Source organism: Nicotiana tabacum, chromosome 16 (assembly GCF_000715075.1).
Source record: "Nicotiana tabacum cultivar K326 chromosome 16, ASM71507v2, whole genome shotgun sequence".
NCBI classification, from domain to species: domain Eukaryota; kingdom Viridiplantae; phylum Streptophyta; class Magnoliopsida; order Solanales; family Solanaceae; genus Nicotiana; species Nicotiana tabacum.
The window spans coordinates 169,637,446-169,654,672 of NC_134095.1; the positions used below are offsets into that span (position 1 = coordinate 169,637,446).

At 40.4% G+C, this 17,227-nt stretch overlaps 2 protein-coding genes across 2 annotated transcripts; one reads left to right on the forward strand and one right to left on the reverse strand.

Annotated features, from left to right (window-relative positions):
• Nucleotides 1-7,731: 7,731 nt before the first annotated feature.
• Nucleotides 7,732-9,538, forward strand: LOC107788106 (zeatin O-glucosyltransferase). Its single transcript, XM_016609765.2, has one exon. The coding sequence runs from the start codon at nucleotides 7,873-7,875 to the stop codon at nucleotides 9,397-9,399; it is 1,527 nt and encodes a 508-aa protein (XP_016465251.2). The 5' UTR covers nucleotides 7,732-7,872; the 3' UTR covers nucleotides 9,400-9,538.
• Nucleotides 7,822-11,802, reverse strand: LOC142170812 (zeatin O-glucosyltransferase-like). The gene has a single exon (XM_075233628.1). The coding sequence runs from the start codon at nucleotides 11,714-11,716 to the stop codon at nucleotides 10,325-10,327; it is 1,392 nt and encodes a 463-aa protein (XP_075089729.1). The 5' UTR covers nucleotides 11,717-11,802; the 3' UTR covers nucleotides 7,822-10,324.
• Nucleotides 11,803-17,227: the final 5,425 nt, after the last annotated feature.

Here is a 17,227-nt window from a genome sequence, read left to right on the forward strand (position 1 = left end):
CTCCACAAAACGACGGTAATTACCCGCCAAGCCAAGAAAACTGCAGATCTCCGTAGCTGAGAATGGTGTTGGCCAACTCTGCACTGCCTCTACTTTTTTCGGATCCACCTGAATACCCTCACTCGACACCACGTGGCCTAAGAATGCCACGAAATCCAATCAAAACTCACATTTCGAGAACTTAGCATACAACTTATTCTCTCTTAGAGTCTGAAACACAGTCCTCAGGTGCTGCTCATGATCTTCTTGACTTCGGGAATACACCAAAATATCATCAATAAAGATCAAGATACGGATGGAACACATTATGCATCAGATGCATGAAGGCTGATAGGGCATTAGTCAGCCCAAATGACATAACAAAGAACTCATAATGACCATACCGAGTCCTAAAAGCAGTCTTCGGGATATCTGACTCCTGAATCTTCAACTAATGGTAACCTGAGCGCAAGTCAATCTTAGAAAACACTCGTGTGCCCTGAAGCTGGTCAAACAGATCATCAATGCAAGGTAAAGGATAACGGTTCTTCACCGTAACTTTGTTCAACTGGTGATAATTAATATGCATACGCATAGAACCATCTTTTTTCTTCACAAACAAGATAAGAGCACCCCAAGGTGATACACTGGGCCGAATAAAACCCTTATCAAGCAATTCCTGTAACTGATCCTTCAACTCAGGAGGAGCCATACGATACAGAGGAATAGAAATGGGCTGAGTGCCCGGCAACAAATCAATGCCAAAATCAATATCTCTATCAGGTGACATGCTCGGAAGATCAGATGGAAACACATCGGGAAAATCCCGTACTACTGGGACTGAATCAACCGAAGGGGTATCGATACTGACATCTCTCACATAAGCTAAATACATGTCACACCCCTTCTCAACCATTCGTTGAGCCTTAAGGAAAGAAATAACTCTACTGGGAGTGTGTTCTAAAGTACCCCTCCACATAACACACAGTACACCTGGCATAACCAACATCACAATTTTGGCGTGATAATAAAGAATAGCATAATGGGGCGACAACCAGTCTATGACCAAGATAATATCAAAATCTACCATGTTGAGCAACAATAAATCGGCTCTGGTCTCAAAACCACTAAGAGCAACCAAACACGACCGATAAATGCGGTCCACAACAAGAGAATCTCCCACAGGAATAGAAACATAAATGGGGGAACTCAAAGAACCCCGAAGTACACCCAAATACGGAGCAAAATAAGAATACACATAAGAGTAAGTGGAGTCTGGATCGAATAAAACCGATGCATCTCTGTGACAAACCAGTATAATACATGTGATGATAGAATCGGAGGCAACAACCTCGGTACGGGCAGGAAGGGCATAGTATCGGGCCTGGCCTCCCCCTGAAAGGGCGACTTCTACCTCCTCAAACTCCACCTCTGGCTGGCCGAGCAGGTGGGGTAGCAACTGGAGCTGTAACCATAGCCTGAGAACTCCGCGGGGCGCGCTGTGGCTGAGAAATCTGTGGAGGCGCAATCCTCCCAAGTCTAGGGCAATCCCTCACCACATGGCATGTGTCACCACACACAAAACAAGCTCTGGGAGGACGTGGTGGTTGTGACTAGCTTGGGCCAGGTCTGCTGGACTAACCTCTAAAAGCACCTTGTGTAGGAGGCGCGCTAGATACTAGAGGTGCATAATAAGGCTCATGAGGTCTAGGAGGAGCTGGAATACCACTGGCTGTTGGAAGAGCTGAATGAACAGGGCGACTCATATAACCCCTACCATGACGACCTGCAGCTGGGGCACGGGTACCAGAATAATAGCCCGACTCTCGAGACCTCTTGGCCTCCCTCTTATCTCTATCCCTAGCATGCATACCCTCAATCCTCCTAGCAATGCTCACCACCTGCTGATAAGAAATATCCATTTCCAACTCACGAGCCATGCTAGACCTAATGCTGGGAATAAGGCCCTCAATAAACTAGCGAACCCTCTCGCGAACAGTAGAAACCAAGGCTGGTGCATGTCTAGCCAAACTAGTGTAACAGACAACATACTCTAAGACAGTCATAGCACCCTGGCGCAAGTGCTCAAACTCTGCGCGCCATGCGTCCCTAAGGCTCTGAGGAATATACTCTCTCAGGAACAGATCTGAAAACTGAGTCCAAGTCAGTGAAGCAGCCTCATTCAGACTGTCTAACTTATAGGTGGGCCACCACTCATAGGCGCCTCCTCGAAGCTAGAAAGTAGTGAAGGAAACCCCGCTCGATCCTGATATACCCATGGTATTAAGAATGCAGTAACACTCATCTAAAAATCCCAGAGCATCATCCGATGCTAGACCACTGAATACAGGAGGCTTGTACTTCTTGAATCTCTCAAGCCTCAGTTGCTCATCCTTGAAAGTCGTTTCCTTGTCCTCGGGCTGATCACGGACTGCAGGTTGTACATGAATAATCTCAGGGACCTGCTCAACATGCACTCACTACTCAGGAGTGCGGGCAGCGGGAGTCTGTGCTCCTCCCCCAGCCTGAGATGTAGCTGCAGCGAGGGAAAGCAACCCTTCCTGAGACAAAATGGTGTACATGCTCATGAACTGTGCCAGAGTCTCCTGAAGTGGAGGAGTAGTAGCAGTAGGCGTATCAGGTGCCTGGATTTTGGTTGGAACTATTCGTGGAAGCTCGCACAGGTGCTCTGGCTGCACTACGCGCGCGTCCTCAGCCTCTACCCTGGCCCCGGCCTTTGACAGCTACAGCAGGGGGCGCGGGTGCCTGATCATCTCGGGTAGCGCATGTCCTCACCATCTGTGAGAGAATAGAAGACAGAAGTTTAGAATTATGACATCAAATATCGCACGACAAGGAAATCAAATGATGTGTAATTTTCCTAACAGTTACATAACCTCTCGCAAATAAGTACAGACGTCTCCGTACCGATCCACGAGACTCTAATAAATCGGCATGTGATTCATGACTCCTATGAACCTAGAGCTCTGATACCAACTTGTCACGATCCCGGTTCACCCTCCGTGAACCATTGTGAGGCACTTAGTCCCTACGACTAGGTAAGCCTATTAATGCGGAAAATAAACCAATTTGCGGAAGAAAAACAAATAAAACCGAAATAGTGGATAAAATAGTGTTTAATAGTACCGCTCGACATACACAACATCAACTCTCAAAAACTAATACTTTTCCCAAAACCCGAAATCTCATGAAATCACAAGCTAAGGATACTACATAGTGCTCTAACTCCAAAATGTCTTAAACAAAGTAAATACAGAAGGGCTATAACTACACGAGAGAATGGAGAGAGACTCCTTGATTTGCGGACGCAGCACATACCGAAGGATCGCCTCGCCTCAATGACGGTAAGTCTGAGTAGAGGTACATGGATCTGCACATGAAAAACATGTACAAAAAGGGGCATGAGTACACCACAATGGTACTCAGTAAGTGTCAAACCTAACCTCGGTCGGGTAGTGACGAGGAAGGTCAGGGCCCTACTGAGATAAAGTAAATATAGAGATGACAGAATGAGATAAGCAGTACAATTGAAAACTGACAGTAAGAATTTAATTCATGATAATAAGGAATACAATAATTGGAACAGAGATAAAGACAATCACAAGGAAACAACACTCTTCACAAGGATAATAACCGGGGATCTCTCAGTATCTTCAATATATATGTCAGGGATCTCTTGGTACCCTGAGAATCTCTTGGTATCCCGCACCTCATCTCAAATCATAAATGCGTACAGGGGATCTTCCGGGATGCCATCCCGTAGTCCCAAAGTAAAACACATAGCAGCAACACAAAGAATACTCAACTAAGCTCAGTTTCGTACCAAGTAAAACAGGTAATTCTAACATAACATGCTTCACATAATACAATTAAGGTAGGTTAAGCAAATAAGCAATTAAATCAATTAAACATACTTTTTCTAAGCTAACAGTAGGCTTAAATTTGCAAGTAGTATAAAACATAAAAAAGGAACACAATTGAAATTACTTTAAAGACCCGAATTTTCAACAATTAGCTCAAGTACACACTCGCCACCTCACGTACAAGGCATTCCAATTATCAAATATACCAAATTCTAAGAGGAAGGCCCCCCACACAAGGTTAGGCCACTTGTCTCGAACCAGCTCAAATCAATCAGAAACCACGCTCTTGCCACGAGTACTCGACTCCAAATGAGCCAAATTTATTCAATTCAATTGCATAATGTAAATAACACTTCAAGTAACTGATTCTACAAAGAAATTCTAAGCTAATGCGCGAAATTAGGTAAAATAACCAAAATGCCCCTCGGGACCACATCTCGAAATCGGGTATAATTTACATTTTCAGGATCCTCACAATCTCACGAGTTCAGTCATACCAAAAGTACCAAAATCGGACCTCAAATGGCCCCTCAAATCATCACTCAAAGATCTCTAATTAGTCAAGCCCTACCCCCCAAATTACCACTGATTTTCCTTAATTTTTCATACTTATAATGATAAATATCACTCCAATAACGATTTAGGTTCCAATAATCTTACCTCCTCGAAGTTCCCTTGAATTCCCTCTCAAAGACCTCCCCAAAAGCTCATTTCCCAGATGAAAATGGTGAAAGAATAGCTCAAATTTGCGAAGGCAACTATTTATATGTTCTGCCCAGCAATCCCGCATCTGCGGTCCAACAATCGCATCCGCGATACCGCTTCTATGGTTCTCACTTAAAACCTCTCCGCCGCACCTGCGACCCAGAATCCGCATCTGCGGTCGCGCAGGTGCCGCTTCTGCGGTTCCTGGCCCCTTCCTCATCTGCCGCTTATGCGGCTGGATTCCGCATCTGCGGGAGTCGCACCTGCGGCCTCTCAACCGCAAATGCGGTTATGACAGCAGTTACAACTTCAGCTATGACTCCAAACTCCAAATCCTTCCGTCAACCATCCGAAATCATCCCAAGGCTCCCGGGATCTCAACCAAAAACACAAACAAGACTAATAACACTGTCCAAACTTATACCAATCCTTAAAACACTTAAAACAACATCGAAACGACGAATCAACCGCGGATTCAAGCCTAAAAACTCCAAAACTCTAAAAATACGCTTTCGATCAAAAAGTCTATCAAACCTCGTCCGAATGACCTGAAATTTTGCACACACGTCACATTCAACACTACGGGGATACTCCAACTTCCGGAATTGTATTCCGACCCTCGGATCAAAATCTCACTATCGAACCGGAAACTTCAAAATTCGACTTTCGACATTTCAAGCCTAAATTAGCTACGGACCTCCAAAACACAATCCGAACACTCCTTAAGCCCGAAATCACCCATCGGAACTAACGAAACCATCAGATTTCCATTACGAGGTCGTCTTCACACTGTTTCGACTACGGTTAAATTTCCAACACTTAAGCTCTTATTTAGGGACTAAGTGTACCAAAACTCTCCGAAACTCAAAATCGAACATCCCGGCAAATCAAAATAGCAAAAATAAACACGGGGAAAGCAGTTAATAGGGGATCAGGGCGTTAACTCTTATGACGACCGGCCGGGTCGTCAAACATTCAGCAACTATCTTGAGACGTTAGGCAAACTATGTTTGGCTATCTAAGGATCAGATACCTATAAAACAATAGAAAACATGGTTGTATTTTGAGAAAAATTTGATAACTAAATTTTTTTTTCACCTAAATTTTTTGGACTTAGTTGTATTTTGATAACTAAGTCCAAAAATACAACATTTCAGTTCCGGGCTCCTAGTTTTACATGGGTTTTCCCAAATTCCAGTAGCTCAGTCGAATTCTGAGTTTGACTTAACGTAATACTGCGAGAACGTCTTGGGAATTGCCCTCTTGTTACGCCAGCATTGAGTCACTTGTGTAATTGTGTTAAAACTTAAAAACCAGCTTTCCTTTTAGGACATTTAAGACTGTTTTCAAATTGCCATCTTATTATTAGAAAAATAAAATAAATTTTACTTAACTCCCATAACTTCTAAAAAAATAAAGAAACAATATCTTATTTACCTTTTGAATGCATATAGAATCTCAATAAACTTCAAAATCATAAAAGCCATGATTTGTCTAGTAATTACAATTCGACTATATTAGGCCATGATGTCAAATCTTTTCTTTTCCATGTCCACTGACTTGTTTAATGCATAAAATTAGACACACTCTTACTTTTTCACTTTCGTTTTACAGCAACCAATACAATCTCTGTAACACCATATCCATATAGAAATACTTCACTATAAAAGCTTTTTTCGGAAGCAATTTTCATGTTATGTTATAATATATGTTCTCTATAACAACACTTTGCTATAACATTAAAAAATATTCGGAACATAAGATTTTGAATAAAACCCGTAGCTATTAACTATGGAAAGAAATTAGGGGTTTTTTTTTTTTACTTTGCGCCAGAAATAATTATATTCGGTAGCCGAAAAAATATATAATTTTGTATATAACATACAGAATATATATATATATATATATATATATACATTTTTTCGACTATTATTTTAAGAGCGATTATACAATGTTATTTTCCCAAAAATTTTATCGTCACGTTGTAAGCCCCACACTTGTATCAAATTATCAGTTGAATCACGACATTATAGTAAAGGGAACACATGATAATAGGAAAGTTCAAAAGAAAGGAACAAGTAGTACAACTCACTACAATTAGTGGTGAAAACAGGATTTTCACTCAAAAGAATTCAAAAAAATAAAGAAGTTAAAGAAGTGAATACGCAAAGTAATCAATAGATTCAAACATGTAATATATATTTTAAAAAAATTAACCTTATATATATATAGTATAATTTTTCTGTAAAAAAAATTCGAATACCCATTCCGCCCCTGACTACAATAGTTCTCATTGTTAGGTCTATTGTATTTGTAGTATTATCACTTGCATGCTTTTTCTTGTGACAAAGTCAGTTGTGCGATTGAGTTGGACTCTACTATTGTAACATAGTATCAACTTCATCAGTTTTTCTAGAAGAAAATATATACAATAGTTTATATTTTTTGTCTTGGTGGAATTTGAACCCAAGTATCTAACATTTGCACTCATTTCATTAAATATAGGTGAAAACAGGGGTAGACGGGGTTTGACCGAAACCTCCTTCGTTGGAAAATTATATTGTACATATAACGCAAAATTTTATTTGTACCTTTATTTTTATATTTTAAATCTCCTTGACAGACCCAAAAACGTAGCTCAGTGATCTAACGGGTTCAAAGGCAAATTTATACGACAGTACATAGAATGCTTATGTACAGTACTATCTGTAAAGTTAATAAGAATACAGATAGGGCAATTGCAGAAATGATTATTTCCGGATTTACTGGTCAACTGAAAGGATGGTGGGATAATTATCTCACTCAAGACCAGCGCGTTCAAATAGTGCATGCAACCAAGACTGAAGATGATAAGATTGTACAGAACTAAGTCTACTCTTTAGTCATGAATATCATTGAACACTTTTCTGGAAGGTGGTCTGATAATAGTGAAACCATTAGGACAATGCTCGAAAATTTGAGGTGTAAAACCAAGGTTGCTGGTTCAATTTTCACTGGCCAAACCATTCATGATGCAAAAGCTGTTTAGCTTAATTTTGTCATATTGGTTTCTTGCCATTAGGTCCACGTTGTATGAATATGACATTCAATTGTCTTGTTATTGGTGTTTCTTCTACATTTGTCGTCTTGAACAAAATCAAGAGATAATGTAAAATAAAAGTCTATATCTTGTAGCAAATGGTTGGCCAATATTTGTTGCAATCTTCAAAACCATTGCTTATAAAATGATCCTTTTTGTTCCTCAATAATACACTTCATTAGATTAATTCTGAAATTGTATCACTAGAGAACTAATAGCTTACCTATGGCTCAAAAGCTTACCTCAAAAACCCATGGCCAAAATGGTGCACAAGACGCCAAGAGTGATTCTACAGCAGGTGAAAGGTCGTCAGTTGAACACCCTTTGTCAGAAATTAATACTGAATTGAAATTTCTGGCTTCGTCACTACAAGAAGCGGACAGAGTGGCAGTGGTCATGGTACCACTTCCGGCACAAGGCCATCTAAATCAACTTCTCCATCTCTCTCGACTCGTTTCCTCGTACAATATCCCTGTCTATTATGTTGGAACCATTGCTCATATTCAACAGGCGAAAATTCGGGCTCATGGTTTTGATCCTCTCAATATAACAAACATTCATTTTCATGAATTTCAAACACCTTCTTTTGAAACTCCCCTTCCAAATCCTAATGCTTCAAACAAATTCCCAAACCAGCTAATGCCTTCTTTCTACGCCACATTCCATCTCCGCGAGCCAGTTTGCGCTCTAGTACGCGAACTTTTGAGCAAGAATCTTAAGAAAGTGGTTGTTATTAATGATAATTTGATGAATTGGGTGGTTCAAGATTTGCCTGAAATGCCAAATACAGAGTGCTATTCTTTGAATAGTACTTCAGCTTTCTTTTCATATTCATTTTTATGGGAACTCAAAGGAAAACCTGTCCTACCTGGAACCGAATATTATGAGGATATTCCATCAATTTTAGACTGTTTCCCTACAGAGTTTTGGGAATATTTGAAGATACAAGAACAATTTGATGGGAAGATTCATTGTGGTGAACTTTACAATTCGTCGCGAGTAATTGAAAGTTTGTACCTCGATTTAATGTCCAAAGAAAAAGATGGAATGAAGCAATGGGCTATAGGTCCATTCAATCCGTTGGAGCCAAAAGAGACAAGCAAAGATTCCAACAAACGCCACGAGTCCCTCCATTGGCTTGACAAACAAGAACAAAACTCAGTTATTTTCGTGTCATTTGGAACGACTACTTCGTTGTGTGATGAAGAAGTCAAAGAACTCGCGATTGGTCTAGAGAAAAGCGAACAAAAGTTCATTTGGGTACTCAGAGATGCTGATAAAGGAGATGTTTTTACTAGTGAAGTTAGAAAAGTACAATTGCCTGAAGGATATGAAGAGAAAATAAAAGGAAGAGGGATTATAGTAAGAGACTGGGCACCACAATTGGATATATTAGCACATAATTCAACGGGCGGTTTTATGAGTCATTGTGGATGGAATTCGTGTATGGAAAGTATTTCTTTCGGAGTTCCTATAGCAGCCTGGCCAATGCATTCAGATCAGCCAAGGAATTCTCAACTTGTGACAAAGTATTTGAAACTTGGACTAACTGTTAGGCCATGGACTCGTAGAGATGAACTTGCTACATCAGAAATGGTTGAAAATGCAGTGAAAACTTTGATGGCTTCACCACAGGGAGATGAGATGAGGAAAAGAGCAGCTGATTTGAGTAATGCTATCAAGAAATCAGTAACAGATGGGGGCGTAAACCGCGCTGAGATGGACTCGTTCATCGCCCACATTACTCGTTGAGTTTTTCTTAGTTAGCACAAGAGGTATAATGTAAGAAAACATATCAATACACTATATATAGGGAATGCCATGACAATGAAAACATATTCTCATTTATGCGTAAAGTGACAAGTAAAAATAAAAATCTATTTTTAGTATACATGCCAAGTAACAGTGAACGGAGGGAGTACTTCATTGGATAATGTTAGTATTTCACAAAGATCAGATTAGTTGAAAAAGGATTTTTTTTGGAAATAGGGGACCTGATTTTTCTTGGGAAATGTTACTCAGACCCTCTAAGAATGTTGTCGCATCCGTTTCAGATTCTTCAAAAATAATTCATAGTTTTTGGAGAATCAGACATGCACCCAACAATATTTTTGAAGAGTCCGAGCAATATATGTGATATGTCTTGGGATACTGATTCTCATATAGGGATATTATACAACAACTTTTTAAGTACACTTATCAGCCACTTAAAAGGACTAGAAAAATATTTAGAGAAGTGAAATCTCAAAATTGCATCTTGCAGATAACACATACAAGTGTATATAGGTAGAAAACATGACTGCTTTTAAACTCTTAGTTACATGTGCCATATTAATGACTTACATACAATGAATTTTAGTCACATATTATAATCTAAAAGTTATATGCAGCTATCAGAATTAATTAACTTTGGCAATATCAGAAGTTCAAAGCATATAGGACAAGTATCAAACTGTTTTATATTAAACCAAACATCATTGATTAGCAAGAAACACCCAATACAGCACATAGGAATGTCATTTTGTCATTGCATTTATATGCAAACAACTGAGAAATACAAGAACATAAACTAGTCTGAGCCAAGAAACAGACAAGGGACAGGTTTTAAGAGCATTGTAAAGTAACCAAAGAAGATAGAGCTAGACCCCTTAGCCTTGCGAATTAGTGAAAAACAAGTCTATCTTGTGATATGCGCGATGAAAGAATCCAACTCCATTCGAGATGCACCCCGTTTCTCTGTGGACAGCCTTACAGCTTCTCCCAATTCATCTGCCCTTTTTCTAATTTCGTCGCCTTCTTCTGATGCCATTAACTTCCTTACGACGTTCTCAATGGTAGATGCACTCACTAGCTCCTCGCGTTTCTCCCACTCCCTAACAATTAGACCTATTTTCAATATTTCCATCACCAAGAAACCATTTATTGGTTGGTCAGAGTGCATAGGCCAAGCAGCTATTGGCACTCCCATAGTAATACTCTCTATACAAGAATTCCAACCACAATGACTCATGAATCCACCAGTCGACGAATGAGCCAAGATTTCTAGTTGTGGCGCCCATTCTCTTACCACTAAGCCTACTTCTTTTACTCTTTCCTCGAATCCTTCTGGCAACTCAACTTTTCTAGCTTCCCCAGTAAAGATATCTCCTCTATCGGCATCTCTCAACACCCATATAAACCTCTGTTTGCTCTGTTCTAATCCCATCGCGAGCTCCTTGATTTCCCTATCAGAAAATGAAGTTGTTGTTCCAAATGATATATAAAGAACTGATCTTGGAGGTTGCTTGTTAAGCCACTCCAAACATATATTGTTCGTATTCGATACATGATCAAGTTTAGCAGGCAGAACCGGTCCAATTGCCCATTGTTTCTTGTTCTGTGTACTTGTTACTTCTACCAACAAATCAAGAAACTTGCCTTCGATTACTCTGCTCGTATTATGAATATCACCTGACCTAATATCCATATACAAACTCTGAGAAGCTCCGCGTTCCCTGATTTCATCTGTCATAATTCCTTCAAGGGAAGGTAAATTTTTAAGCAATTCTTCTTCAAGTTGTATAGACATACCACAAGATAAGCATATCAAGCAGTACAAAGTGAAAACTGAAATGCAATTAAATATATAGGATTCTGCATTGGACAAGGAAGAAACATCCTGAACATTATAAGACATTAAAGAATCATGTACAACAACAACTCGTCTTGTTTTAGATGAAATATCGTGAAAGAATGAAGCAATAGGCTCGCGCATAAGCATACAAGCAGCCCATGATGGCTCAAGATGCGCGGGGAATTTGTTTAAGGAATTAAAATCAGGTGGAGGTGAGGCAAATTCAGGAGTTGGGATGTCATGAAATTGGATTTTGGCTATGTCTAAAGGATTTAAGGCATTGGCGCGAACCCTGGCTTGACGATTATGTGTCGCTGAGCCAACATAGTATATTGGAAGATTATATGATGAGGAGATTAAATAAGCAAGTTGGAGAAGTTGATTGAGATGTCCTTGACCTGGAAATGGAACCATAACTATAGCTACTTCATCTTGTTTCAACTTGCTGCTATCCATGAAAGAAATTAGAAGGTTTTTAGTATTCAAACTTTTTTGTGTTTTTTCAAGGTATTGACTTTGAAATATATGAGAATTGAGCAAATGTAAACAGAACTAAGACTTGGAAACTTTGATTATTTAACCATAAATGTTGTTGTCAAAAGTGTTTATAAAGAGAAATTTCCTTTTCATTTCAACCGGCCATGATTAATATATACGTACAAATCAAATATGTGACAAGTACTTCTCCATCCTTAACCAGAGGTTTAGGGTTTGAACCCTGGGTATGAAGTCGTCTTTAGAGGAGCGTTTTACCACCTCAAAGCGGGACTTTCTGGTGCAAATCCGGATTAATCGAGGGGCCTTCAAAGTGGGATTTTTTGGCACAAATCCGGATTAAGCGGGCCCTAAAGAGAGTACAGGACACGGGTTGGAAATCAAACAAATAGCAAATTCAAACCTTTGAAAATTTGTGGTCTACCATTAAACAAAACACACTGGGAGAAATTGACAAATACATGTCTTAATCACGGACTAATTACTTATTTATTTTGAATTCAACCGTTACATGTCTTACTTATTTTAATTGAATAATATTATTTTATTTCCAGGTTGATTCAGATTATTGTTTTTGACTTGAATCAACCAAATAAAATGACTTGAATCAGTCCGTTGCCCGAATTCATGAAGATTACGTGGACATTAGCACATGAAAAATTAAAAATCGTCAAGAATTCCTATAAGGTTAGTTAGGCAATTTTAGGGAGCTTTGATGAGGTCATGAGGTGAATCACTACATGGTCTCTTGTTTTTTCCTTTTTTTATTTTTTACAAAAAAAAATGAGGAATACTTTATCTAAGAGAATAATACTATTTTAAATTTTTTTCTTTTTTATATTCTGACAGGTAAATATATAAGGACTCCGCATATTATCAGTTTTGGCTTAACCTTTCGGGTCTTGGTGTTTTGTCTCCTTGGGTTTTAACCCCGAAGGCGACTCAATAATTAAATCTTGAACTCGCTTTTATATAACCCTTAACTTTCTCTTTCTATTCTGATGCGAGGTATGTGGGATATTAGATTTAAAAATTCACTGCTGTATTAAATATTTTTTTTAAAAAAACTACTGATATCAGTTAAACTCATCTTGAAATTATTCATATGGAGTAACAAATTAATTTGTCAAAGCTTATATACCAATTATGAAAAATTTACTATATTTGTCGAAATGTACCTCCCATTCTGTCACGAACCAGTTCGCCCTCCGTGAACCATCGTGACGGCACCTAGTCCCTACGACTAGGTAAGCCTATTAATGTGGAAAATAAACCGATTCGACACTACGGAGATACTCCAACTTCCAAATTCCATTCCGACCCTCTGATCAAAATCTCACTATTGAACCGGAAACTTCAAAATTCGACTTTCGGCATTTCAAGCCTAAATTAGCTACGGACCTCCAAAACACAATCCGAACACGCCCCTAAGCTCGAAATCACCCATCGGAGCTAACAGAACCATCGGATTCCATTCCGAGACCGTCTTCACACTGTTCCGACTACAGTCAAATTTCCAACACTTAAGCTCTCATTTAGGGACTAATTGTCCTAACACTCTCCGAAACTCAAAACCGAACATCCCGGCAAATCAAAATAGTAGAAATAAATATGAAAAAAGCAGTTAATAGGGGATCGGGGCGTTAATTCTTAAAACGATTGGCCGGGTCGTCACATCCTCCTACACTTAAACATTCATTCGTCCTCGAACGAGCATAGAGACATACCTGAAGTAGTGAAAAGATGAGGGTAATGGTTGCGCATATCCTTCTCGGTCTCCCAGGTCGCCTCCTCGACCGGCTGACCTCACCACTGAACCTTTACTGATGCAATGTTCTTTGACCTCAGCTTTCTAACATGCATGTTCAATATTGTCACTGGCTCCTTAACATAGGATAGATCCTTGTCCAACTGGACTGAACTGAAATCCAACACGTGCGACGGATCACCGTGATACCTCTGGAGCATCAAAACATGAAATACTGGGTGAACTCCTGCCAAGCTGGGAGGTAGGGCAAGCTCATAAGCAACCTCCCCAACACGCCGCAATATCTCAAAAGGGCCAATAAACCTCGGACTCAACTTTCCTTTCTTCCCGAAACTCATAACGCCCTTCATAGGCGAAATTTGAAGCAGAACCTGCTCTCCAACCATATAGGAAACATCACGAACCTTCCGGTTCGTGTAACTCTTCTATCTGGACTAGACTGTACGGAGTCTATCCTGAATTACCTTAACATTCTCCAAAGTATCCTGAACCAAGTCTGTGTCTAATAATCTAGCCTCACCCGGCTCAAACCAACCCACCGGTGATCTATACCTCCTACCATATAAAGCCTCATACGGTGCCATCTGAATACTGGACTGATAGTTGTTGTTGTAGGTAAACTCCGCCAATGGCAAGAACTGATCCCAAGACCCTCCAAACTCAATCACACACTCACAGAGCATATCCTCAAGAATCTGAATAATGTGCTCAGACTGTCCGTCTGTCTAAGGGTGAAATGTTGTACTCAACTCCACCCGAGTACCCAACTCATGCTAAATGACCCTCCAGAACCGTGACGTAAACTGAGTACCTCTATCTGAAATGATGGAAACTGGAATACCATGCAGACGAATAATCTCCCGGATATAAATCTCCGCTAGACGCTCCGAAGAGTAGGTAGTACACAGGAATGAAGTGAGCGGACTTGGTCAGCCGATCCACAATCACTTAAATAGCATCGAACTTTCTCAAAGTCCGTGGGAGCCCAACTACGAAGTCCATGGTGATCCTCTCCCACTTCCATTCCGGAATCTCTATCTACTTAAGCAACCCACCCGATCTCTGGTGCTCATACTTCACCTGCTGACAGTTGAGGCACTGTGCTACAAACCCAACTATATCTTTCTAAACCCAACCAATAGTGTTGTCTCAAATCCTGATACATCTTCGCGGCACCCGAATGAATGGAATACCACGAACTATGGGCCTCCTCTAGAATCAACTCCTGAAGCCCATCAATATTGGGTACACAAATCTGACCCTACATCTTCAATACCCCGTCATTACCAATAGTCACATCTCTGGCATCACATGCTGAACTTGTCCTTGAGGACAAACAAATGAAGGTCACTATACTGACGCTCCCTAATACGATCAAATAAGGAAGATCGAGAAACCACGCAAGCTAGAACCCGACTGGGCTCCGAAAGATCCAATCTCACAAACTGGCTGGCTAAATCCTGAACATCCATCACCATAGGCCTCTCCGATGCTGGTAAATAAGCCATCCCCAAACTCTCTGCCCGGCGACTCAAGGCATCGGCCAACACATTGGCCTTGCCTGGGTGGTACAAAATAGTGATATCATAGTCCTTCAGTAACTCTAACCATCTCCTCTGGCGCAAATTTAGATCCTTTTGCTTGAACAGGTGTTGCAAGCTCCGATGATCAGTATAAATCTTATAAGGAACCCCGTACAAATAATGACGCCAGATCTTTAGGGCGTGAACAATGGCAGCTAACTCAAGGTCGTGGACAGGGTAATTCTTCTCATGTACCTTCAACTGTCTGGACGCGTAGGCAATCACGCTACCGTCCTGCATCAACACCGCTCCGAGGCCAATCCTCCAGGAATCACAATAGACCGTATAAGACCATGAACCAGTAGGCAGTATCAAAATTGGGGTTGTAGTCAAAGTTGTCTTGGGTTTCTGAAAGCTCGCCTCACACTCTTCCGTCTACTGGAACGGAGCACCCTTCTGGGTCAGTCTGGTCATAGGGGCTGCAATCGATGAAAACCCCTCCACAAAATGACGGTAATAACCCACCAAGCCAAGAAACCTGAGGATCTCTGTAGCTGAGGATGGTCTTGGCCAACTCTGCGCTACCTCTACTTTCTTCGGATCCACCTGAATACCCTCACTCAACACTACGTGGCCTAAGAATGCCACGAAATCCAACCAAAACTCACATTTCGAGAACTTAGTTTACAACTTCTTCTCTCTCAGAGTCTGAAGCACAGTCCTCAGGTGTTGCTCATGATCTTCTTGTTTCCGGGAATACACCAGAATATCATCAATAAAGACAATGATGAATGAGTTGAGATACAGATGGAACACACTGTGGATCAGGTGCATGAAGGCTGCTGGGGCATTGGTCAGCCCAAATGACATAACAAGGAACTCGTAATGACTATACCGAGTCTTGAAAGCAGCATTTAGGATATCTGACTCCCGAATCTTTAACTGATGGTAACCTGAGCGCAAGTCAATGTTAGAAAACACATGTGCGCCCTGAAGCTGGTTAAACAGATCATAAATGCGAAGCAAAGGATAACGGTTCTTCACCGTAACTTTGTTCAACTAGTGATAATCAATACACATTAGCATAGAACCATCCTTTTCTTCACAAACAAGACAGGAGCACCCCAAGGTGATACATTGGGCCGAATAAAACCCTTATCAAGCAATTCTTGTAACTGATCCTTCAACTCTATCAACTCAAGAGGAACCATACGATATGGAGGAATAGAAATGGGCTGAGTGCCCGCCAACAGATCAATGCCAAAATCAATATCTCTATCAGGCGGCATGCCTGGAAGATCAGATGGAAACACATCGGGAAAATCCCGTACTGTTGGGACTGAATCAACCGAAGGGGTATCAAATACTGACATCTCTCACATAAGCTAAATACGCGCCACACCCCTTCTCAACCATTCGCGGAGCCTTAAGGAATGAAATAAATCTACTGGGAGTGTGATCTAAAGTACCCTTCCACTCAACACGCGATACACCTGGCATAGCCAGGTGTTCACCCTCTCAAGACCTCCAACCCCTCCCATCTTCAAGGTAAGCGATCTTCATTAACTTGGCGTAAAATTCCATTATTCTTACACTAGTATTGATGAAATCTACTCATAAAAGACATAGATCTTCAAGGAATTCCTTCAAGAACTCAAAGGAGGGTTTTGCAAGATTTCTTCCAAAAGGTAAGCCTACACCCTTAGACTTATATGTATGAATTTATTATGGGTATATGAGTGTAAATTAAGTATTGGGACTCTTGGTGTGGGGATTAGATGCCATAAGTTCCTAATATAAATACATAGTCGTTGTAGAGATTGGAAGGTGATTATTTGATGGAATTTTGTTGGTTGGATTAAGATGGGTTGTCACACATATGTTGTTGGAAGTTATAAATTGGTTAAGAATGATGGTTGAATGAATTGTTGGTTAATGGTGATACTTGGGTGAACCAATACTATAGTTATGAGCTGTAAAGATCTATACCTACAAGGTGTTTGATGATATGCCTAAATGGCATAAGTTATGGAATTTATTACAAATATTGGCCCTATTGAATGTTGTATTGTAGATTGAGGTTGCTTAAGTGTATTGGATCATTTTAGCATCATTAAGGGAGAATTTGAGGTATGTATGGCTAAATTTAACTCTTGTAGAATTCCCTTGTTGTGACGAGCA

Excerpts from the sequence above, each read along its gene's own strand:
- LOC107788106 (XM_016609765.2), top strand. The coding sequence starts at position 7,873 with ATGGCTCAAAAGCTTACCTCAAAAACCCATGGCCAAAATGGTGCACAA.
- LOC142170812 (XM_075233628.1), bottom strand. The coding sequence starts at position 11,716 with ATGGATAGCAGCAAGTTGAAACAAGATGAAGTAGCTATAGTTATGGTT.